This window comes from Lygodium microphyllum, chromosome 4, assembly GCF_053477565.2.
Source record: "Lygodium microphyllum isolate KBCC chromosome 4, Lygodium_microphyllum_v1.1.10, whole genome shotgun sequence".
NCBI classification, from domain to species: domain Eukaryota; kingdom Viridiplantae; phylum Streptophyta; class Polypodiopsida; order Schizaeales; family Lygodiaceae; genus Lygodium; species Lygodium microphyllum.
The window spans coordinates 170498475-170524784 of NC_141138.1; the positions used below are offsets into that span (position 1 = coordinate 170498475).

General features: G+C 42.8%; 1 protein-coding gene across 2 annotated transcripts in view; it reads left to right on the plus strand.

The window, feature by feature from the left end:
• The window catches only part of LOC148037895 (serine/threonine-protein kinase 12-like), a 169594-nt gene that overhangs the window by 137119 nt on the left and 6165 nt on the right, over window positions 1-26310 (plus strand). For both annotated transcript variants that reach the window (XM_087676874.1, XM_087676873.1), the window contains exon 8: window positions 13736-13857. In XM_087676874.1, the coding sequence (XP_087533000.1) occupies window positions 13736-13857 (122 nt within the window). The remainder of the gene's footprint in view (window positions 1-13735; window positions 13858-26310) is intronic.

Here is a 26310-nt window from a genome sequence, read left to right on the forward strand (position 1 = left end):
GCCCGAAGTGGTACCTTTAAGCTAACCAATTCCCACTAAACGAATGCAATGCTCATGCTGAGCCTTTGCAAGAGACTTAGTGAGAACGTCTGCAGGGTTATCTTGGGTTTTGGCCTTAGTCAGTGTGACAAGACCATCATCCAAGACCTGTCGTATAAAGTGATACCGAATATCTATGTGTTTTGTACGTGCATGGAACATGGCATTCTTAGCTAGACATACAGTACTCTAGCTATCACAACCAAGCACTGGAGTACATGAAGAAAGACCAAAATCCTTGACCAGACAGCCAAGCCAAATAGCTTCCTTAGAAGCTTCAGTGGCTGAAATATATTCAGCTTCTGTAGTACTTAGTGCCACAATTTTCTGCAAGCTTGAACACGAAGAGATAGCCCCACCAGCCAAAGTAAAAACATACCCACTGGTAGATTTCCTAGCATCAAGATCTCCTGCCATGTCTGAATGACAAAATCCCTGCAACTCTAGTGTACCCTTTCCATAGCATATACACTTTTCTTGTATACCTTTCAAGTATCTTTGAAGATACATTTCACTGCTTCCCAATGTGGCTTGCCAGGGTTAGACATAAATCTGCTAACAACTCCCACTGCATGCGCAATGTCAGGGTGAGTTGCAACCATGGCATACATCAAAGATCCACAAGTTGATGCATAAGGTATACCCTTCATGGCACTAGCAGTTGCATCATCCTTAAGGCAATCAGATTTGCTAACCTTTGTATGTGGCGGTAAAGGCACACCAAGAGGCTTAGCATCAGTCATATTAAACCTATCAAGAACTTTGCTGATATACTTGTCCTGTGAGAGAAACAACAAATGTTGCCCTCTGTCTCTTTTAATGCGCATGCCCAAAATGTGTTCAGCTGCCCCCAAATCTTTCAAGAGAAGGCTGAACCCAGCTGCCTTTTAAGAGCATTCAAAGTACTCTTAGGCTGTCCTGCAATCAGCATGTCATCCATATATAAAACCAGCACAATAAGGCTATCATCATTAGCCTTTTTAGTGTATAAGCAGTGATTTGCATGACTACATTTAAATCCATGGCTGAGCATAAAGGTATCAAATTTTTTGTGCCATTGTCTAGGGGCTTGTTTCAGCCCATATAAGCTGCGTTTCAGCTTACAAACCAAATGCTCTTTTCTTGGAATAGCAAATCGTTCGGGCTGTTCATGTACAGCTTTTCATCCAAGTCACCATGAAGAAAAGCAATCTTCACATCCATCTGATCCAACTCTAAATCCAAGGATGCAGTGAGAGCAAACAAAATACGGAGCGTAGTCATCTTCACCACTGGTGAAAAGACCTCCTCGAAGTCTATGCCTTCCTTCTACGTATAGCCCTTAGCAACCAACCGTGCCTTGTACTTGGGCTTTCCATCAATACATTTCACTTGTAAACCCATTTATTAGGAATAGCTTTCCTATCCTTGGGCAAAGGTACAAGCTCCCATGTGTTATTTGCATATAGAGACTTCATCTCTTCCTGCATAGCAAGCTCCCACTTTCTCTTGTTTTCACATGACCCTGCCGCTTTAAATGTCAGAGGCTCACCCTCATCAGTCAATAAAATGCAATCCAAAGATGGCTGAAACCTCTGTGGCTGCCTTCTAACACGTGTAGACCTTCTTACCCAATTATCTATGTTATCAAGCAGTGGGCCTACATTCTGAGGAATGTGCACACCATCACTAGGTGGCTGATTTTCAGCATTTTCTTGCTGTTGTAATCTGTTTTCAGCATGTTCTTCTTTCTATCCTATTTCATCATGTGCATCTATTTGCTGTCCATGATCTTCTGGTTGTAGCACAATAGGTTGTTACTCACTTGCAGCATCAAAAGGGACAGAATTTTCAGCTAATGGCTGCTAAATGGCTGGCTGTTCATGTTGAAATTTAACCGTCTTTTTGTCAAGATCACCATGTGTAGCATTTTTCAGCAACTTTGCCTCATTAAATACTACATCTTGGCTGCGTACTATCTTCCTACCCTGAGGAAGCCAAACTCTATAACCCATCTCTCCCTCATCTCCATATCCCATGAAGATGCCTTTGATGGATTTCATGTCTAGTTTGGTCCTGTGTTACGCAAATGGTCATATGAAGTAGGTTTGCCAAACCAAACCTCTTCAAGAATGCCATTTTCCAATGCATGATTGGGAGAGCGATTGCATATATGAACTGCGGTTTTAAGAGTCTCTCCCCAAAACTGTTGTAGGAGATTAGGTGTGGACAGCATGCATCTGACTCTCTCACAAAGTATGTGGTTAAATCTTTTAGCCACGCCATTTGATGCAAGATTATAAGGGGCTATCAACTCCCTCTTAATGTCATGCATCTCACAAAACTTGTTAAATTCTTTTGAGACATACTCACCCCCGTTATCTGTTCTTATGGCTTTTAACTTAAGCCCTTTTTGTGTGGTAACAAAAGCATGAAACTTTTTAAAAGAATCCAATATTTCCTTTTTGCTCTCAAGTACATACACCCATGACTTTCTACTAAAATCATCAATGAAAGTAACAAAGTACCGTGCACCCCCATACGAATTAATAGGCATAGTGCACACATTAGAGTATACTAGGTCAAGAGCATTAGACTTCTTAACGACACCAGAGTAATAAGGAGACTTCACTTGTTTTTCATATAAGCAATCATTACAAAATTCGAGATCAGAGCCTTTTACATAAAATCTCCCTAAAGAGGAGAGAACTTGAAGGCCTTTCTGGCTCATATGACCAAGTCTTTTGTGCCAAAGCTCCATTTGTGAATGGACTTCAGCCACAGCCAAGAACTTGTCAGGTAATCCTTTACAGTGCAAGTAATATAAAGTCCCTCTTTTGCTGCCTTTAACAATCAGCATAGAGCCCTTATGGACCTTCCAAGATCCACCACCAAATGTAGTAAAATACCCTTTAGCATCAAGCTACCCAACTGATAGTAAACTCTTCTTTATGCCAGGTACAAATCTGACATCTTGCAAAATCAACTCTTGCTATTTTCAAGAGCCAAGTGAATGGTGCCAACACCCTCTATCTCACATGCATAGTTATTACCCAAGTAAACCTTGCCTAGACGACCTGCACTGTATTCAAAAAATGACTCCAAAGAGGGAGTAAAATGAAAAGAGGCACCGCTATCCACTATCCATGATTGTGACAACCCATCATGAGCTGAAAGTAAGGCATCAATTATCTCCTTTTTGGTGATGTGCATATCACCTGTTGCTACCATAATATCTGCATCATTACATGAGGCTATAACAAGTATCTCTCCAATGTTAGGAAGCTCTTCAATGACCACACTAGATACAACATTTGCCTTTGCAACTTCTTTTGAGGAAGAGCTGTCATCATCTTCTTATCATCCTTCTTTTTCTTACCCTGTTGTTTCTTTCTTTCTTGCTCTTTCTTGAAGTACTGGCAATCGGGCTTTTTATGCCCTTTACACCCACACTGATAGCATGTGACATCCTACTGTTTGCCCTTGCTTTTGCTTTTGCTTTTGCTTTTACCTTTACTGGCTGCAATACCTCTCTTTTCAAACCTGCCTCTTACATGGTAAGCTGAGCCAGTGCTTTCACCACTAGACTTTCTTCTGATTTCTTCATTGAGGATTGAACCTCTAACACCATCAAAAGTCAAAGCGGGGTTGTTGCTAAGTGACACAACCAAAGATTCCAAGCTGTCGGGTAAAGTCATCAATAAGAAAATAGCTTTCAATTTATCATCGAAAGCAGTCAAACCAGAGTCCTGCAACTGAATCAAAACCCCTATGAAAGCACTCAAATGCTCAGATGCTAGCTTAGACTCATCCAACTCCATGTTCACAAGTTTACGCATAAGATACACTTGATTCACAGGAGTTGTATTTTCATAAGTATCCTTAAGCTTTTTCCATATAGCATAACCTATGTTAAGACGCTTGATGTTTGTAAGTACATCATCAGACACTGCCATCTTAATGTATGCAATGGCATTCTTATTAAGTCTAGCCCAATCCACATTTGTCATAGCTGCAAGCTTAGTTTCCAAGAGAGCATCTTCACAGTCCTTGAGAAACAAAATGCCTTGCATCCTATCCTTCCACAAGTCCAAGCTAGTGCCATCAAACCTCCTGATTTCAAAGAGGGATTTAGTGTCACTGCTGCTAGAAGCATTTGCACCATTTTTCAGCAATAGACCAGAAATTCAATGCTGCAATTTATGATAGCAAAAATGAGCTGAATATTCAGCTGATTTCAATCCAATTTTTCAGCAAATAATAGCAAAAGATTCAGTCCAAGTACATGTACAGCAGTAGAATGAATGACTTTCAGCAATATAACTGCAATTTCAGCATACATTAAATGCATACATCACTGCCAAGTAACTCTCACTTCAGCAATATCACCAAAAATACATCTGCACCAATCCCAGATCTGCAAATGATCACTAAGATTGCTGCAACATGAATAATCAGTAATACATCAACTCAATGGGAGCTGCCCAACATGTGTATTGCATACATATGTGCTCGTATCAACTTGTCATACCCAAAACACCAAGAATTCTTTGCAGTTTCTCCAAAATCGCACAAGCGGGAGATAAAAAATGCTGAAATCACTCTACTTATGGCAACAAGATTGCTTCAAAAATATTCCCAAAGTGCATTTCACGCATTAAGTTTGCCATAATCCACAGATTTCAGCAAAAGCCCCAAAATTTCACTAACCAATCTGCCCCGATTGCATTAATACATGTTCCCAAAAGCATAAACTGGGAAAATTTAGCAAAATTTCACAAAATCTTGCAAAATCCCTTCTCGGGTCCAATTGTGCACTAATGTTAGCCAATCTAACTTAGCTGAATAAAATTTCACCAATACAGCAAAAGCCCCAAATTTTATGGGTCCAATGTCGAGAAATTTCACGTGAATGAGCAAAATTTCAATAAATTTGGCGAAATCCCCAATTCAAATGCGCACAATGTTTTCAATTTCTGACACAGATACCTCAATTTTACATGAGCAACACTCCACTTGGAAAATCCCCAATTTTCTGGGCCTAAATCTACACAAATTTGCGCACTATGCTTGTGCGTGCGAACACCCAAAAGAGAGGAGGCAAAAATAATCTCAAATATTTCTGGAAAAAAACGGCGAGTCAACGGCCATTCAGGTCCGTGACCTGTCAGGCGGCGGAGCACCTATCAAATTGCCACCCATGCTAGTCGCGTCTGGGAGGTGACGAGTCGCTACTGGACACGAAGTGCCTGTACCTTCCTGCAGTCACACCCGTTGCTACCTGACTCTAGGTGTCGCACTCAAACCGTTGAAGCCTGTCAGCGCTTGCTCCCCGCAAGTTGTTCCACCTACTGCACGCCCACCAAACCACACTGGTCAGCAGTTTGTGGAACCCAACTCCTATTTGGTCAGGAACTCTAGCCATCTCCATGCTCGACATGAACTCCAACCGTCTGCACACCTGATGACCGTTTGCACCGTATGCTCTGATACCAGTTTGAAGGGGAGATTGCGTAATGGCATGTGAGATCAAGGCATTAGCTGAAGAGCAGAGCTGAGAGCTGAGAGTTAGAGTAAGTGAACACAGAGATAGGTGTACCGTTGTAATGGTACACAAAGAATAAAAGAATGTATTTATATGTTAGGATACATTAAGGGTGTGTTCACAGCCATAAGTCTATTTACACGGAGACGAAGGGACTTTACACCCAACATCCATTGTTTCAAAGAGGTCGAAGAAGGAACCTTGGGCAGTAACCGAATCACAATAATTTTCCAATCTGAAGGCGTTCTACCTAAGGTCTAGACTTACTGACACAGGCGAGTTAATGGGTCCTTAAGTTGCTCAACATGGGTCGGAAAAAGCTCATTAGGAAGCCTATCCCAGCCGAGGCTTTTCCTTTATGGTAAGTGGGACAGCACATCCTCCACTTCAGCCTGTGTGATATCAACCCATTCAAGCTTAACTTGATTACTGACCGAATCGCAAATGTATCGATGAGCAAAGTGAACAGCATCTAAAAGAATCTCCTGTGGTCCCAACAAAGATTTATAATAATCAACACACATATGGATGATGGAAGCAGAATTAGTCACCATAACACCTTGCTCATCCAACAAACAGACAATATTTTCCTGAGCATATTTTTGGCATAACCGAGCAAAAAACTGATGAGATTGACAATTATTATCATGCAAGGCTTCCACTCTGGCTAGCAATTTATATTTAGCATATTCCTTCTCTTAAAGAGATTGAACTCTACATTTCAACCATTCAATGCATGTGAGCAAGTCATCAGTGGTATCCCCCGATTGACACAGAGACAACAAGTGGGCCAACAAAGTTTGTGAATACTACAATTCAGCTCGAAAAGAAGAAGCATGTTGAATACCATACAGACGGGACAACTCTCGTGCATTGTCCCTAAAAGAAGCAATCAATTGTTGGATACATTCCAAAAATTGATTTTGCAGCAAAAAAGATTGGTTAAAATGTAGAGGCAAATGAGCAAGCAAAGCCTTAAAGGCATGAATAGGCATGTGGGTCAAATCCAACACCAAAGTATAGTGATTTGACAAGACGTGTTGTCCCTCCACCCACATATCAATGATTGCTGGAAGAAAGGAATCACTCTGACAAATGTAGATACTGTCGAGTCTAGCCTAGGTGTTTGGATGCTGAAGAGAATGATAACAAGCCATGGAAAGGCAATGCATGTCATCCCAAAGCTGATGGCGTTCTGAAGCAGTAGAAGGAGCATACACACCCACCAACCATGAAACCTCCCCCTCATATATGATTTCCAACATCATAAATCTACCGCGAGAGTCTTGAGAAACCAAGGAAAGTTGCAGGGATGATCTAACAACCAACATAACTCCAGATTTATGCGGAGCCTGACTACTAAAAAACACTATATAATCCTTGTATACATAAGATCTTGCCAAAGCATGTTGTTTGTGCTCCACAGCACAAAAAACATCCCAATTGCGAGCTAGCACAATTTTCCACAACCGATATTGCTTACTACCCAAAGAAATGCCTTTAACATTCCATAAACCAAGTCTCATGGTAAACCACAAAAGAGAAAACTAATGAGATACCACTTTCCCTTTCTCTTTTACATCTGTAGCTTTCGCAACTTGAAATCTTTCCATCTCACTACGGGTCACATCTACAAGATCCGCTCTCTGCAAATTAGCAACCGAAGCACGAGAGGGAAACTGATGTTGTTGCAAACAGAAAACATCCTCAGGAGGCACAAGCCTCCCCGTGTGTCAAAATGCAAAGCAAACTCAAAAGCCCTTTTATCATCCACACCAACTGTAGGTACACGCAAAGATACAGGTTTCATATAAGACCCCCTACCTCTGCGTTGAAAGGTTTGAGTAATTGGTTGAGGAGATGAGTGAGCAGGAATCAAATTAGATTCTTATCTAGCATTACGTCTAACCACAATGACCTAAGAATCTTCCTAAGGAGGCAAATTCCGACCAGCCAAGTGTGATGCATGCTCAATACCAACTTGGAAGACATCCTTATGTTCATTATCATGTCCGTGCTAGGGAAGAGGCCCAGGAACAACCTCTTGCTATTGAGTCATCTGCTGAGGAGCATGCTCTTCCATATCCATATCAGGATCCAAAGAACGTTGCAATATCTTAGGGCTTCTATCACATTCAGAAATAAAATGGCCCAATTGACCACATTTAAAACGGTGACCAGCAAATGCGCCCCATTTAAGCTCAAAAACCAACGTTTGCATCCCAGGGACCTCAAAACTAATTTTGGTTGGCCAAGATTTCCCTATGTCCCAAAGCATACAAGCCCTGTTCCTACTACGGGAGGCTAATCGGGGCTCAACCAATACCTCACCAAGGTTTCTCAAAACCAAAGGAAGAAGCCTCCAAAGATGTGCAGAAAAATTAACCACCTCCACCCAAATTGGGCATGCCTACCTAAGCACCTCTTGAAACTCAGCCATGGGCTTGTCTCCATGGGACCATATGTACCAAATGACCATCCATGAACAAAGGAATACAATGCATAATGTGAGCGTGCATTTCGGGGTACGAAAAAGAACGTCAAAAAACCATCTTGGTCCATCATAAATCTCTTCAATGAGAAGGGCCTTCACTTGCCGTGAAACATTATCTTAATGCACATCAACACTGACAAGCATGGACTCCAACTAGACATGGATCTTAGTAATCAAAGAAATCCTTCCCGTAAAATAAAAGATAGTTGCTTTCTCATGGAAAGCAACAATCTGCTGTAAAACCAAGTCAATTCCCATGATAGTAGCCACGTGATCCCCTTCTGGTAAGGAGCCCGCTTTACCCTCATTAGCATGAACATAATCTAACATAAGATTGTTTGCAGTGGCAAGCATAAACCGAAGAGACCCATCAATTTGAGAGCAAGGAACATGAACATCTTATCGAAGCAAATTCGGAGCACACAGAATTGGTTCATCTACTGACATCTTACGGCGTTTTCCCATCTCATCCCCTTCCATCAACTATCCTGAATCATCAGCCAAAGAGTCACCATCCGACTCCGTCGAATCTTTATCATCCCCTTGTCCTATATGCTACTCAAGAAAAGCCACATCAATGCTATTTGATTCCTGCATATTTGCCATATTGAACACTGACTGTCTCTCTCACTGCTAAAGTCGCTTATCAGACTGTCTCCAGGTCACAAAATTGTAGGGCAGCACCCTATACAGACAGCTCCAAATCCCATAGCAGCTTGAAGGTCAAACCCAATTTGTAATGTCCCCATTACTTAGTTTATTTTAATGTGCGTATACATTTCAAAGAAAATTGATTTATGTTGCACACTTAATTTTTTTAAAAAAACTAGCTCTAATTATGAAGATAATTATTATTATTAATGAGGTATTATATGCCAGTTTATGGAAGAAAGACTTGGGAGACCCTCCCAAGACTAGCTTATTAAAACCATGTTTATAGTATAGAACAACAAAAAGATCTAGCCTAGTGGATAGTCACTTCGCAGTTAAGTGCACTTGGGTGACGATACTGTCAGGATGGGTGACCTCCTGGGAAGATTTTCCTACAAGCTAATCAGAGATTCTCGCGCACATCCAATGGCACAAACGAAGCCTTCGTAGCCCATTGCCAAGTATGCCTTGGTCATCGCCTTAGTCATAAGGCTTGGAGTGACGGCCGCTCTATGACGCACCACACGGTACTCGCAATAGATTCGTAAATTTCTATCTTCGTGCTACAAAAATTGAGCTCCCTCTCTGACGTCATCAACGATGTCATCAAAAGCGCTAAAAGAAAGCGTTCTCTCTTTTGTCATTGATGATGTCATCGAAAAATGCTAAAAAGCAAGCAACCTCTCTTTTACCCCTCTGCAAAACTATAAATTGAGGGCTTGGGGATGACTAGAAAGGGGAACAAGAGCAATCTTGACGAGGACGAGACGCTAATTGAGAAGGAGGAGACTCTATTCCACGAGACGAAGAGACATCATTTCATTCAACCCAAGGAAGGGGATATGGTGAAGGTCTCTCATCCTCTTCTACTCTAATCCGAGAATAGAAACACTAAAGAACTTTATCATATTCTATTAATCCGGTTAGAAGTCATACCTTTACTCTCGTCCTTATTCCGCCTACTAGAGAGAGAGAAGTATTGCTCTCCACGAGACAAGAAGAACCATCTGCGAGGCCTACATCATTGAATCGCGCAATATCCATCATGATCATCATCGAGTCTTACACCCTTTCCAACCAATATTACTGTCATATTCTTCTTCTTCTATGAATCATGTTTTTGTCATGGCCTTGAAGAAAAAGAATTCGAAAGCAAAAATTGCGAATGACCCTACTAACGTGGAAGCAACAGTCAGAGTTGCGAGCACCCGAGTCATTAACAGAGTCACGAGCATGGATAACAACCCTTTACCAATCGCGATACCACAGGTTTTTTCTAAAAATTTATATCCAAATTCAATAGAAATAAGATAAGTCTCTTGAGAAATACTGCAATCTTAGAGTATTCACTTGGTAAATTATTAGAACATCTTATAGGCTAGAAACTATTGGGAGAACTATGAAAACCTAGAACTCAAGAGAAATCATGAGGAAGTTTAATGCTAACCCCATAGAAAATAAGACTAGTAAATTCAAGATGAATTTATTAAGAACGAAACCTTAAAGAAACTAGCCAAGGATATAGTTTTAATCTAGAAGCTCTAATAGAAGATTTATGTATATATATATTTTTTAAACCGTGGAAATTACTTTAATTCAAATTGAAAAGGCCAAGAAACTTGGTTACAAGAATAAACCTTAAACTGGGAAGTTAGAGACTCCAAACTCTAGATACCCTTAGTTAAATTCCAAGGGGAAGAGTTCATTATGTGAAATTCAAGTGTCGATTGCTACTAGATTAATCATCACTTGAAAGTCATAACTGCTTGAAGGCATCAATCTTATTTGTGATTTTCTAGATTAGATCTCAATTGAATTAAGTATTGGAACATATAAAAATTGAGGAGCCCTATACCTTTTCCAAGGATAGATGTTGAATCTCCATAACAAGAAGGAATGTTTTTATTGCTGCAGAAGCATGGACCAGCTCCGATGGCGAGAGGTCTCCTAGGAGAGATTGTATTAAGTAGGAGGTGGATAGGGTGCCAGGGGGGCTCTAGCTAGTAAATCCTTGACATACCTGGAAACTAATTGGTCCCCTATATGGCCCAAGTTCTACTTAGGATACCTAAAAACGCAAGCTATAGGTGGATTTGATCTTGGTGACGTGCAAATGCACCGGATAAGGCAGCACGTGAAATTGTAATTTTTCTCATGTATGGGCGGGAGAACATACATTATGGAACATAATCAATGAATTTGTTTTATTCTGATTGTATGTCCATGAGTAAATTACGCAAACGAATAGTTGTGCATAAAATGATTCTTTTTAATTAATGAAGCTATTTTTATATGTTTCACGTAATATGGTAGGTAATTAGATAACTAAGAACTTCCATAGAGGGAAGCGGGTGGATGTATTCTCGACAAATCCAGTCCTATGGCAGGGTGGTCTTAGTTAGCCGAGAGGTTTCCCCAAAAACAAATGCTAGGAAGAAACTCTAGGAAGGGCCAATTCGCTGACTTACCTAGGGTTTGGTCTCAAAACCTGAGCTGTAAATTATTTTAGGAGAAAGGTACAACGGCTATGCCAAAGCACTGCGAGGTATTTCATAAATCCTTAGTCTGCTATTGGAAAAAAGTATTGTACTCCATGAACCAAGGGTAATATCTGTCGCTCCTTTCGGACAAAAAGCCTCTCGAAGGACACCTCCGGATGTGAGCTAGTTGTTGATAGATGACTGTTAGGTCAATTAGGAACCTTCAGGTCGGTCCTCCGTGGGTAACGGCAGGACGCTTCTCCTACGGGATAGACCTAGGGTTATAGAGTATGACAAAATCCGATCATTCTGGTTAGAGTACAGATGGCAACGGTTGGAAGGTAAACTTTGGGTGATTACTAAAACGTTACTCATCACGTAATAAAGGCGGGTATGCTACACAACTCTATCTGACAGTTATCGCAGTCGCAAGCAACTCCTGTTGAACTTGCAGAGGAGAAGGAATCAATGGAGTAGACGAACATACAGCACAAGATGGAGGCACAAGAGCAGGTCGACTGGGGAGGCCTTTTCGAGCGGGAGGTAGAGGATGAAGCTGGCATAGCAGGTCGACGATGAAGGATGAGCGCTAATGCAAAGGAGGACGAAGCCACCACAATAGGTCAATACTGGAGGAATAGCAAGTCGTGTAGAGGACGGAGCCACCACAATAAGTTCCCCCCCTTCCCCCGCCCCCCTCCCCCCCTCTCTCTCTCTCTGTTGTATGATGTATTTATGTATACACTCCCATCTGTCTTCTAGTAGCGCGTTGCGCATGTTGTGCATGAGGTTTTACCTTGTTACCCTCATGTATTCATCCTCTTAACTCCTAAAGTGACATTGCTATTTTAGTTGTAAACATGTGTTCTATTATCTATAATCCAAAATAATCAAGTTTTTGTTTTTTTTTCGTACTAATATCATACCGCACCTTATAAAATCATAAGGTACCTATTAGTACCATATTTTATCGTGCCATATTGTATCTTACCTTTCATACCTGACAACCTTGGTTTGTTCAAGAAAGCAATAACTGGCTTATTGATCGAGCTGATAAAGCAGGATAGACTGAACTTCATCAAGAGTTGGACTATGAATTCAAGTATAGAAAATGGAAATTCAACATTGTTGCAAATTCCCTAGTACGACACCTATAATAAATGAATTGAGGTTTATTCAATTCACTTGTGATGTGTTTGAATCCATTAGAGGGAAATATTAGTCGATCCTACATATTCCAAAATATGGGAGACCATTGAAAGAGAGAATCCAAAGGATGGTGTCTTCACTGAGAAAGGAATATCATATTATCAAGAGGTGTTGACAGGGATTCAAGTGGAAGGACTATGCCATAGATAATGGCTATTTTCTCTAGAAAGGTAGAGTGTGCACCCGGAAAGGTCAACAATTTTGATGCCAAATACTCTATGAGTGTCATGATAGTCCTATTGTTGGACACTCAAGAGTTAACAAGACTCATAGCTCTATGAAAAGGTGGTTTTATTGACTTGGAATACATAAGGATGTCCTAGATTCTGCAATTGTTTGTAAGAAGTGCCAATTCATTAAGGGTGAAACTGATGGGAAAATTGAAAGGGTCAACCAAATCCTCAAAGATAGGCTTTGTACATATTTAAGTAAATAGAAAACTGATTGGGAAGAGTACATACCTATAATAGAGTCTGTATAGAATAGTGCCAAGCACACCCTTCCACCAGATATAATCCTTCATGTTGATTCCATTCACAACACTTAAGGTAGGTTTCAGGTAGGTGAAATGGCTTAAGCTCCAGCTTTGTGGCACAAGTAAGATACATCCAGTTTTTCATGTAAGCCAAGAATCTTGTCCAAGAGATGAGATAGTGGAATTCTTTTATGAATGATCCCTTCCATGTGAGCCTCAAATAATTTTAGATGCTCGTTCTAGGCAAACTTGGAATACTGTTTATCAATAATGTTTGGTAAAATGGAAGGATTCTTCAGAAGAGAATGCTGGGAGCACATAACCACTCTCCCAAAAAGGTTTCCCACTTTGCAATTAGACCTCAATTTCATTTTCAAGGACAAAAACAAATATAAGGGGCAGGAAGTGTCACATATTTTAAAGTGTTAATTAATCATTGTGATATTTATGGGGAAATATTCTAAGGAGCTATGACCATGCATCTATTATAGAATATACACACACAAGGTTTAATGGGGGCATGGGTAACAATGCATGCAAGTGATACATGTATCCCAAGCCCCACAACATAGACAAGTGATACATGGCGCCAAGGGCTTAGGCCATTTAAATATGGCCATCTTTAGACATTAATATCTATGGGTTCATGGAAAAAAAGAAAGTGTGCCTGTTGCGTTCTTTCTACATGGTTGTCTTCAAAACTATGGTTGCACAAAAAGTAAGTGTGGTGTGTCCAATGCAACTGCTTTGCAATAAGTATGTTATCATAGCTTGTACTGGTTGCACAATACATGTGCTTGTGTCTAGTGTCTAGGGTGCATTTGTAAGATGTTCAAGCTTTTCACTGTTCAGTAAGATTGCAGAAACATTTTACGCGATGAGGCTGGACATTTAAAGGTGGCAGACCTTGGCCTTAGCAAAGTATTGAAGTTTGCATCACAAACTGTGCAAGAAGATGGAACCTTTCCTCTGAAAGGCAGCTCATGTAAGTAAGAATTTGGCAATGTGCTTTCTGGTGTTTGCATTGTGCTTTCATTCTTTTACTGGCAATAATCTTTAACTGATTAACTCTATGTCACGTTGTACAAGATAGAAAATGATGATTCTAACTTCCTGGACAACCTCATATACCCATTAAGTTTCCTGCCAAACAACTAGTAGGGGTGGTTCAATAAAAATGGCAAACAAAAAGTCCAGCTACCAAAAGTCTGATCTGTTCCAAACATATCTGTCTTTTTATCATGCAGCCTCTTGTTTTTTAACTCAACCTTACACTTCCCTTTTTGAGCAGGATTCTTGCTATTATTGGTAAGTAGTTGTGTAGCCTTTGGCATTTGGACATGATTGTCCTTTTATTTCCTGGACATGACGCTAATGAATTTTGTTGTTACAAAATCTACTGTACCAGGGGTTGGTGCGAAGGGAGGAGGGGAAGAATAAGAACCTTTCTAGCCGCCTTCTTACAAAGTGGTCCTTTAGCTATATTCACAGAAGCATTCCCAGAAATAATATGTACCAAACCCTGCAATGGAATAAGATCATGTCATACCATGGATCAAAACAGAAGTAAAGGAACAAAAGTAACTGGGAGCCAGTAGGGAGATCACTTAAGTGTTTCTCCATTTTGTTACCACCAACAGTGGAGCCATCAGTGGAACATAAGCCGGGATGTCTCTTCCTCAACAGTGGAGGCATCAGTGGAGGACAAGCCAGGATGTCTCTTCCTCTATCACCTTGTCAGTAACCCTCTCTGGATACTGGCCTCTGTTGTCATTATCCCCTTTTTTTGACATTAGCATAAAAGAAGCTTCCCACAGTAGCTTAAACATCCTAGTCCTGGCCTTAGTTGTTGAAGGCTCATTGGGACTTGGCAAAGGCTGTAAAAGTCTTGGGAGTCCTTGTGTGCCAAATTTTTATGTTCTGACCATAAACAAAGTACTTCAGTGTCATTTTCCCTTTAATGCAAAGGCATATAAATCATGTATTAATCTTGCAAAGATCAAGTGTGGTTGCAATAGAAATTATGTCCTGATGGAATTAGATGATGGTCAGGCTCAAGTGTTTTTGGGCTAGATAATTGGTGTGTAGTTGAGTGACAACATCACTCATGCTGGGACAAAATTCAGCTAGATCCCAAATACAGCAGGGATATTACTACTAATTTGAAACCAATGCTCAAGATTAATTGAGCTATACCAAATATTTGTCTGGTTTGGAAACTTTGGTCCAATCCATTGGAATTCATTCTAAGGCTCACCATCATATGATTAGACCAATGATGCAAGACTCTAGAACTGCAGATTTCTTGTAGCAGATGTATACACAATTTGCATGAATAGCAAGAAGCAGAGAGAAGAGAGAAAAGATTGCAAGCTGTAGGAGTGGTTGTTGTGTGTCGATGCAAGGGCCCTCCCCCCAGAGTTGTAAAGGAACTCGTCCTTGAGGGATGCCCAAGTCGCAACGTGGTTCTCGAGAAACTGGCTATACCACTTATTTGCAGCATCCTCTAGGGTGGAGGGGAAGAGTGTGATAAATGTATCCTTCCTATCTACCCCTCCACTTTGGCATAAGCTGCGGAATCAACCGACATGGTCTTCAAGATCTTCAAGGGCTAGCTCCTTGAAGGTGGGCAGCTTTATATTTATTCTTCCTAGTGCCTTGTGAAGAGGCTCAGGCCTCAGGAGCATCAACCCCTACCCCTGACCTGTTGCTAGCTCCCTTGTCTGTGCTAGTCATTTTGGACTTGCTTATGTTTCAGTGTGGGGGGAGAGCTTCTTGGGACTTGGGGCATCTACTAAAAAATTGAAGAGGAGTTTCAGGAGTGGAAATGGAAGTTACCTTGAAGAATTTGCCGGAGTGGATTGTAGGCATACACTTTGGACTTCCAACGATTAGCAATTTGCATAGCCATGTCCCACCATGATTGCCAAATTGTAGGAGTGGTTGTCATGTGTCGGTGCGTATATGGGTTCCTCGTTGGAATATGCTTTCTCTACAATCAATGTGTACACCTCTGAATTCCTTGATGTTGCTTGTTAATGTGAAAAGGGAGGGAAGAAGGAAAATGCTCAAGAGAAGTTAGAGAGGGAAGTCTAGATACAAGAAGTCTGAAGACAGAGAAGTTTGGGGAAGGGGAGAAGTCTGGAGACGAAGACATTTGGAAAAGCGGAGAAGTTGGACAGAGAAGTCCAGAGACAGAAGTCTAGGGAAGAGGGAGGAGAAGTCTGACAGAGAAGTTTGGAGAGAAGAGCAGAGACAGAGACATGAAGTCTAGAGAGAGAAGACTACTTCTGGAGAGAAGTACAGAGAAGTAGATGCAAAGCATGAAGTCTAGAGGATAGAGCAGAGAGAAAGTGAAGTCTGAAGAGAAGAGGGAAGAAAGAGAAGTCTAGAGACAAGGGGCTAGGAAGTAGGAAGGAAAGAGGAGAGAGAAGTGGGAAGAGCGAGGAAAGTCCTGAAACAAGAATGGTACTGCAAGAGAGTGACTCTTGGAGTGGAGAGAGACAGAAGTACACAAAATTGCAAAGAGCACACTTCTATTAGTACAAAATGATTGCTTAATACACTTGTCGCCTCCCCTCTCTTTTTATAGCTGGAGGGGAGGGCAAAAGATCTTCATACAATAACAGTATCTAGAGACCTTGGAGTGGAGGACAATTTCTCCAGACTGTGGCCAAAAATCTCTAGCCTTGCAAGTCAGGTCTTGTCTGCCTCAGAAAAAAAGTCCGGAGGAAAAATCTCTGGCAGGGCGGATTTGGAGGCAGGTCTAGGTCCACCAAGTCCAAGAAGTTTCCAGAGAAAGTCCAGTTTGTAGAAAAATCAGCAATCTCTCTAGAGAAAAAACAGGTGTCACTTAAGTATTAGAGTAAAAAGTAACCTACTAAACGTGATAAAAGATTGTTTCTATGCTATATACAAAGTGAGTACAACTCGAACACTTGCTGCTATTTACAAGTGGGAAATAAAACTCAAAGCTTTTTTATTCTATATAAAAGAGCTCATCTGTGGTGTTCGCATGCGGTGTACACAAGCCATGCTGGGTTGCATTGGGGTTTTACCCAGAGAGGAAAGATTGCAAGTCGTGCTGGGTTGCATTGCAGTCTTACCCTCCTATTTGAGCTGTTGGTATTGTTATCATTGTTATCCAAACTACAGATTGAGAGACAGCATTAGACCTGGACACAACAACGAATGGACAGTTCAAGGCAGGCACATTATTTACTTGTCATGCAGTAGATTCTTGAAGTGTCTTACCACTTGTGTATGAGACCACGGGACGATAGTGGCAGGGAGGGTTCTATGGATTAGATTGGATATTGGGGACTCGTGCCTTGAAGTCCTTAATGTCTATGCCCCTACGGAGGTTAGGGCATGCAACAGGTTCTGGGTGGAGATCGTGAATGGACTCCCAAAGGTGGACTCTAGATTCTTGGAGGAGACTTCAACAACTTGGAGGCTTTGGAGGACCAGCAGGGCAAAGGGAGAAAGTACCAGGGCATGGCCGGGGAAGAGCAAGAGGCATGGGAGGTCTTTCTATTAGCAGCAGAAGCACGTGATGCCTGGAGAGACCCTATCTTCCATAGGAGGGAGAGGTCGTTGGACTTCTCTTGGAGATACAGGTGGCTAGATGGAGTCCTGCTAGAGCGGTTGGACAAGTTTTATGTGGGAGAGTGAGGAGGCTCTCGGGGAGGTTAGATTGGGCAATTAGTGGGCACCATGTTGTCCAATCATTGCCTGGTTCTCCTAACACTAGATCCCCTAGCATCTGCCCTAGATACACGATCTTGTCGGATCCTTGACTCGATCTATAGGAGGGAGGAGGTGATGAGACAGATAGAGCAGATTCGGACCAAAGAGTGGGACAGGAGGGACCAGATCGTAGAGGAGGTTGCAGAGGTCCTAGCTGAGTCGAGCAGAATCTGCCAAGAGGCAGCCATACAGGCCAGGCAGCAGAGCTAGGAGGAGAAGAGAGCACTCCGGTGGGACCTTGCAGCCACGCAGAGATTATTACAGGAGACACCAAGGAATCCCACTCTCCACACATAGGAGGTGCGCGCGCGAGCAGCCATTGCTAGCCTAGAGGACAAGCCCTCAGAGTTCTCTTTTTGCACCTCAGCAGCTTTCTGGGCGCAGAAGGGAGACACGATGTGCAGGGAGTTTTTCCAAGTGTACTAGCCTCGCACCTCAGGAGAGCAGATATGCAGCCTCCGAGATCAGTATGGGAGGACTTGTTCTAGCCCAGACGAGGTGATGGAGATTGCCACCGACTACTACAGATGACTCTTCCAGCAAGAGACAGCCTCAGCTAGAGGACAGTGATGTAGACAACATGTCTGGGATAACATCCCGTCCCTTGTCAAAGAGGAGATGGGACTCTCCCTCCTAGTCCCCCTTCACAGAGAAGGAACTAGAGGAGGCTTTCCATCCACTGGACGGGCAAAAATACCTGGGAGAGGATAGCCTCTCTAAGGCTTTCTTCACTATCTTCTGGGAAGTGGTGAAGAATGCCCTACTGATGGCCTTTCAGGAGATTTTCACTTCAGGACAGATGCTAAGGAGTCTTTCGGTAGGCCTTATCAATCTTCTCCCCAAAGGGGGAGACTGGTTGGAGCTTTCCTAGTGGAGACCGATCACCTTATTGTCAGTGGCCTATAAGGCGTTGGCAAAGATGATTGGTAGGCGACTACGCCCCGTGCTTCCAAACATCATCCATGACATACAAACAAGCTTTGTGTAGGATAGGAGCATCCTAGACAATGTATTCACCTTCTTTGAGACGACAGAGTGGGCCCAGCACAGTGGGTAGAGACTGGCCAAACTACTTTTGGATTTCGAGAAAGCTTATGATAGGGTGGACTGGGATTTCCTAGAGGGCACCATGGGGAGGTTGGGTTTCCCCCAGGCTTGGATTTGCGGGGTCTCCTCACTTTACAGATCGGCCACCAATAGGGTTCTCATAGGTGGTAGGCGAGGGGAGGAGTTTCGGCTGGAGAGATCGGTCCAACAGGGCTGCCCCCTGGCCCCGTACTTGTTTCTTCTCTTTGCAGAGGCGATGTCTCACTTCCTCAAGTCACGTGTGAGCGGATTATGTGGCCTCCGACTTCCAGTGAGAGAGGAGACCAAGTTGTTAGACTCAAAGTATGCAAATGATACAGCACTCTACATAGAGGACAACGAGTTGATGCTGGAGAGAGTGAGGTTGGCTCTTGAGGTGTTCTGTTTTGTAGCGGGAACGAAAATCAACTGGCGAAAGTCGGTTGGTTTCCTCACAGGCCCGAACTCTAGCACGAAGTGGGGCGTCCACTTGGGATTTAGATGGGTGAGCAGAGGGCAAACCCTCCGATACCTAGGGTTCCAGGTGGGACTCGACATCACTCCCGCCCAGCAGTTTCTTCCAGTCCTCGATTCTATTTGGAGAAAGCTGACTTACTGGAGTACGGCTCGCCTCTCACTAGCCGGCCGAGCCCTAGTGGTTAACCAGGTCCTAGCGACGGCCTGGTACATTGCCTCGTGTTGGTGCTTCTCCTCATCCTGTATAATGCAGTTTCGCCACCTAGTGCGGAATTTCCTTCGGTCCGGGTCAGATGGGTCCAGGAATTCTAGGGCCAAGGTGGCGTGGGCGACCATCATACAACATCGGTCAGAGGGAGGGCTTGGTATCATAGACCCAAAGTATCATAGTATGGCCCTCTTGGGCAAGCTAGTTGTCCGCGGCCTCATACCGAGAGGGCAAACCTGGAAGGTCCTATTGCAGGAGGGTCTTCAGGACTGTAGACCGAGGCTTGGCAGTGAGTGGAGGCCGTCCCTAAGATGGATCTTCACGTCAGCCCAGATCACCCTTCCTATGCAGCTTGCTCCGCATGTGGCAGGGCCTCCTTAAGTCCCTAATCCAGAGCCCCCCAGACTGCCAAGAGGAGATAGACCGTCAACCGGTGATCTGGAACCCCCAAGTCACGGACCAAGAAGGGGCACAGATTGGCGAGCACCCCCACATCCAGTGGGCTGGTTGGGAGGCTGACCCGGCTCGTACCATCAGGACATGGCGGGAGGTGTACAGGATGGCAAGCGAGGAGGTGTTGCAGCAAGTATCAGGCTGCCAACAAGGAGTGGAGCTGAGGAGAAGGGAGATAGACGCAACAATACCTCAGGAGTGGCTTGCTCCTCCGATACAAAAGCCAATAGAGCTCAGGGAGGTATGGGCCGCTAGGTTCTCACGAGCAGGCATCCCCCTACAGGTGGCAAGAAGAGTGGGTGGCGCTCCACCTAGGACCTTTTTCACCGTACAAGAGAAGGGGTTTCTAGCTCTTGACAGAGGGCAGCAAGATGAGGGGATAGTTGTCCTTTCATGGAAGAGGATCCGGGTGATTGGCCTTCAGGGGAAGACATGGCGGCTGGACCCTTTGGTCTTTTGGCAGGAGCTCAGGGAGTGGCGCCTCTAGATCTGGGAAGAAAGGTCACTTGATGAGCTGGAGTGGGATCCGGGAGAGTGGCTTTGGCCGGCCACTGGTCGCCAAGAAGCCACCAAGGTTCCTGGAGTACAACATTAGGATTAGCAAACACGTACTGATGTAGGAGGATATGGATTGGGCGCCGTCACGTAGCAGGCACTGGGCGCGGAGCACAGTATCAGGGAGCCGTTCCGACAGACCTTCTAGCGCCGCCTATGGAACAGCTGGAGGCCGAGGAAGGTATCGTATTTTTTATGGCTGGTGGCACATGGAGGCTTGGCGGTGGGAAGCTGGCTTGTCCATATGCAGGAGGGAGTTTGTAAGCGTTGCACACAGCAGTCTATGGAAACCCCAAAGCACTGCCTTTGGTCGTGTGAGGCGGCACAACTCGTGTGGAGAGGAGTATGCCGCATCCTTCGCCACATAGCACCCAGCCTTGGATGTATCTCTTAGAAAGCTTTTTGCTGGCAGGCGGTCAGCCAGGGCCGTCACCCTCTGTATGAGGCCAAGATGCAACATATGATATTCATTATCGAGGCAGAGTCGTGCACAGTGGTCGGTTTAGAGGCTCTACCTATCCGCCAGGTACTAGAACCCACAGCAGACCGCTTTGAGGTATGGGAGATCATAGGGAATCTTACTGGTTGGCATATCTAAAAGGCGCGGTGTCAGGTGGCTTTCGGTGGAGAGAGACTTTCAGTACAAGCGACCTTAGCAAAGCTTTGGACCTCCATCATCCACTCCAATCGAGGCTGATGGGATCAGGTGTAGGGCAAGTCCAGGGCTTGTCAGGAGCTCCGATGTCATTTTATGCGCACTTGGGGCGGCCAGGACCTGTTCTTCGTGATGTAGGCAGGCATCCACAGATGGCGATATACCCCCCCCCCCCCCCCTTCCATTTCTTCTTGCCTCCATCCCCCCCAGACCGCCTTGAGAGGCTTGTATATATGATGTATTTGTGACTTTCATCAGCTTCAGCTTGACTACTGAGCATGAGTACTCCATTGTAATCAGTTTTTTTTAGTAATATAATCAGCCACATTTTACTTGCAAAAAAAAGAAAGTAGATTCTTGAAGGTCTTGGTACTGGAAAGTCAGTGTAACTAGCCTTCCTTCCGTGGATGGGTGTAAATTCCTAATTACAACTTAATTACAGCAACAACAATTAATACAATTCTGAAAATACAAATTTACCTACTGATCTGGGACAACGCACACCCGATTGGCCCCAAAATTGATGCCCCTTTCAGTATTTCTTTAGCTTTATTGAAGAAGAAGTTGATTTACAATGGGATTTTCCCAATCCCTTTCGGTATTCCAACTCTCCTTGCTGTGACAAATCACCAGCAAGTCTTTAATTTGATTTGACCCTTGATTCGGGCAATCAATTGGCCTTCACCCGCTTTGATGGAGATGAAAAATGCCCCAAATTCAATTATTTGCTGGTCCCTCCACTTGAATAGGTTAAAAACAGCTTCAGCCACGTTGAATCCAAGTCTTAAAGCTTCCATTTTTTGGCACACTTCCCGAGGCTGTTGCTAGCCCTAATTTTTACTGCGAATTAGGGTTTACAAAAGAGAAATCTGAAATTTCTCAACCTCCAAGGGTCCAAATGCTGAGATCTTCAGAGCAAGGCTGTGAAATGGTTGGGAGATGAGAGGGAAAGCTGTAGAGAGAGAAAATTCAGTGTTTTGTCGCAAAGAATGACTAAAAATCAGTCAAGAGCAACTGCTGTCCTGCCACAACATGTAGATGCAAAGAACCGAAGAAAATCAGTCATTTACTATTGTTGCCCTATCTCAACAGCCTATAGATGATGTCTCCTGCTGTTGATTGGTCTTCTTCTGCCCTTAGCTACCTCAGAAGGTTCTCCAATGGTTGCAAATCAAACCAGCAGCCTCTCTTCCCTCTCTCTTGCAAGCTGAATTTATAAAAATGCTTCTCTCTAGTCTCTTAAGACGCTTTTCAGTCTTGCATGGGCATTTTTGACAAGTGGCAGCCTTTCCAAATGGTTTTTCCAGCATTTTTCATAATTAAATATTAATTTTCAATCTTTAAATACTGAAAATTAATCTAACAATTATTTCGTTGCTTTGAAAAATAACTGATTGGCCAATAATTAAATTGGCTAGGCAACTTGCATTCACGAGTATCTCTACGTCATCTTTGACCATCAGATTGGCGTTAGGTACCATTAAACGCCACTTGTCTAGTGTCACCAGCTGACACTTATGGCCAAATGAATGACCTAGGCCAACAACTGGCACCAAATACTACCAAGTACCTGTGCAACATAACTTATAGCAACCTTTTCCTTTGACATCTCATGATTTCTTTGGGTCCGGGTTTGTAAATTTACTTTAATCCCAATTGCATCTCACATGTGCAACATTTACTTAATCATGTGATTAAAAATTAATCCACATGTTAAGTGAGGTTTCGAAAATACATGTCCTCATGACAGCCCTCCCCCTTGAAATCCTTGCAATCGTCCTCAATTGCACTGCCAAATGCATCAAAAGCAAAGTACTACACTAGAATTTCCATAGGGCATCATAGTCAACACAACATTGCGCACTGTTGTTCAACCATTCCTATGCCCAACATATGTTGAAAATTACCAGCCAACATAACATAGCATAAGACTCACAAAGAATCTCAAAAACATTGCCAGATTATCGTGTGGTATGTCCATTTCTCATGAGCTCAACTCATCTAGCAAAACCAAACCATAGTATAGTGAAAACTAAGCATAAACCATGGCTAAAACATCAATGGCATCATAACATATGCATTTGTCCATGAAACTAGATGTAAACCATTGAAAACTAAGCATAATATAACCATAAACTGATCACATGCTGATTTGAGAACTAATCACAGACTGCTGCAAATGTGACCCCAAACTGATCATAAACTCATTGCAAAAACTGATACACAACTTATCCAAAAAGTGACCATAAACAATTCTCAAGCCATCAAAAATTGAGTTGAAACTGATCAGAATTTTTTTCTCAAAATTGAGGCAAAATTCATACTAAATTGATCATAAGCTGATGCAAAAGTATAGTTCTAGTGCCCGGGTGAAACTCATACTCATCTGCATACATCTCACAGTGACTATTACACTAAGTAATGATCTCATGGCAAACATACTATCAGCGCAGTACCTTGGATGCATGCTGAATACATCCGAGATCCACTACATGCGAGAGCTGTCCATAATTGGAGAACGGGAAGTGCTATCTCCCCCTTGAGCAGCATCAGGCAATACTCCAAACCCTTGCTCCGCTGAACCTGACGGAGCCCGTCGGCTCTAACTGAAAGGCATCTAGGTAAATCTGCAACAACTGAGGATGGTCTGCCAAGTCATCCTCTTCCATTCATTTGGCATCCATTGGTGAATAATTTTGAAATTTCACCAAGTATCTCCTGGAAACTTTACCTTGTCCTTTCTTTCCTTATATGCCAAAATCTGCTCAGGTAAAAAATCTCATCTAGCTCCTCAACCTCAAGCTGAATTTCAGCAGACATATACTCTGGCACATCACCATGAAAAGGCCTCAACAAACTAACATGAAAAGCATTGTGTATCCTCCAATGTGGAGGTAATTTCGGCCGATATGCCACATTGCTGATCTTCTCTAACACTTGGAAGGGCCCATAGGATCTCGTACTCAACTTTGGATACAATCTTTCTTTCCCTTTTATCTTTTTCAGCCTTGCCTTTTCAAAACGCAGCAATACATAATCACCCTCTGCAAACTACAAAGTACATCTGTGGCGATCAGTTATCCTCTTTTTCTTTTCTTGCGATCTCTAAAGTGCATATTTTATCTTTGCATAGGCTACATCCAAGTTTTCCACATAACGATCAGTCTCAAAGATCTTATCCCTAGTTTGCAGAATAGGTAGTACCTTCTTGCCACCCTCAACCACCTCAAATGGAGCTTTGCCCGTAGAACTATGCACTGTGTTGTTGTCAGTAAACTCAACCAAGGGCAAATAGTGCTTCCACTGTGTCTTGTGGTCTGAAACATAGCACCTCAAAAGATCTAGCACCGTGGAATTTGCTTCTTGAGATTGACCATCTGTCTGCGGATGGAAGGATGATAAGAATTTCAGCATGGTACTCATATTCTCAAACAAGCCCTTCCAAAATAAACCGGTCATCTGGGGTTCTTGATCATTGATGATTGACTCTGGCATACCATGATACTTAAGGATGTGTTGCAAAAACAATCGTGCCATATGATCGGCCTTTATTTTCTTCCTCACCGGAATGAAATGGGCTTGTTTGCTAAACTTGCAAATGATAGCCCATATCCCATCATTCCCTATAGGTGTCTTAGGAAGCTCAAAAATAAAGTCCATTGCAATGCTCTGCCAAGGCCTATCTGGAATAGACAAGGGCTGCAATAAACCGGACATCTTTTGCCTATCATGCTTTACCTCTTGGCATATGATGCATGTCCTAACAAATTGTTCTACATCATGTCTCAAAGCTGGCCAATAAAAGAAATGCTCCACTGCCTTGACAGTGGCATCAATACCTCTGTGTCCTGCATACGGAGAAACATGACTTTCAGTGATAACTCTAGGCCTTAACTGCTTTGTGACACATAGTGGTCCATGCATCATCAGAAATCCATCTCTTAGCACACAGTATTCATGTCGTTGGCCATTACAAAGCTGATCATAAACATTAGCAAAGTTCGAATCAGCAACATATTACTCTTTCATGGCATCCAACTCAGTGTGATAAACCATGCTGATGGCTGAAATTTGTGGTTTACGTGACAGTGCATCAACCACAATATTCTTTTCACCATTAATATGTACAATCTGAAAAGGAAACATAGAGAGAAAATTTGCCCATCTCATATGCTTCTCTGACAACTTTGTTTGCGTCAAAAAGTACCTCAAAGTTTAATGGTCTGTCTCTGCACTGTAAAATCAGCCCCCAACAAAAAGAATCTGAAGTCATCTTTTCCTTCAACTTTTCAAATGTTGAAATTTCCACTACTGTCCATCTAAATGGCACATCCTTCTTTTGCAAGGCATGCAATGGAGATATAATTTCGTCAAACCCACATGCATACTTTCTATAGTAAAAACATAAACCCAAGAAGTTGCAAATCTCATGCACATTCCTCAAAGGTGGCCATGATCGTATTACTTCAACCTTTACAGGGTCCATGTGAATACCATCAGCCAATACAATATGCCCCAAAAAGTGGATTTCATGCAAGAAGAATTCACTTTTCTTGTCATTGATAACGAGCCTATGGTCACGCAATTCATTGAACACAACATCCAAGTGTTTTCTATGCTCTGCCTCATTCTTTGAATAGACAATCATGTCATCAAAGAAAGTGCCCACAAATCCTCCATGTGGCCTGAAGATACGATCCATCATCCGATTAAAAGTAGCAGGAGCGTTCATGCACCATTATCAAAGAAAATCAATGCATGTTGATCCCTAATTTTGCCCTGTGCTCTGCACAACTCAGTAATATCATCATTGGGCTGATCACTAATAACATCGGGCATCAATCTCACTGATGTTTTAGGCTTCTTTCCTTTAGAATCTCCCTGATTTTCTGATTTTCCAACTTGCTACCTATTGGGACAATCCCTTGCAATGTGACCCTCCGATTCACAAATAAAACATTTATTTGCAGCCATCAATTCTCTATGTTGTGCCAATGTTTTTGAGCCCTTTCTTTGTTGTTTTGGTCTCTTTTCAGGCTGATTTTTAGATCTGCCTCTTTTTTCAACCTTAAACAACTTTTTATTCAGCTTCTCCCCACTCTCTAGAAAGCTTGAATCCTTCCTACGCACCAAAGTATCAGCTGTAGCAATAGTCTCTATAAGCTGAGACATGCTAGACATGGTGGATTTAATACCGATTCCTTTGGGCAGTCCACAAACATATTTTTTCACTTGCTCATGAAGGGGTACGGGGTGATAAGAAGTAACAGGCAGCA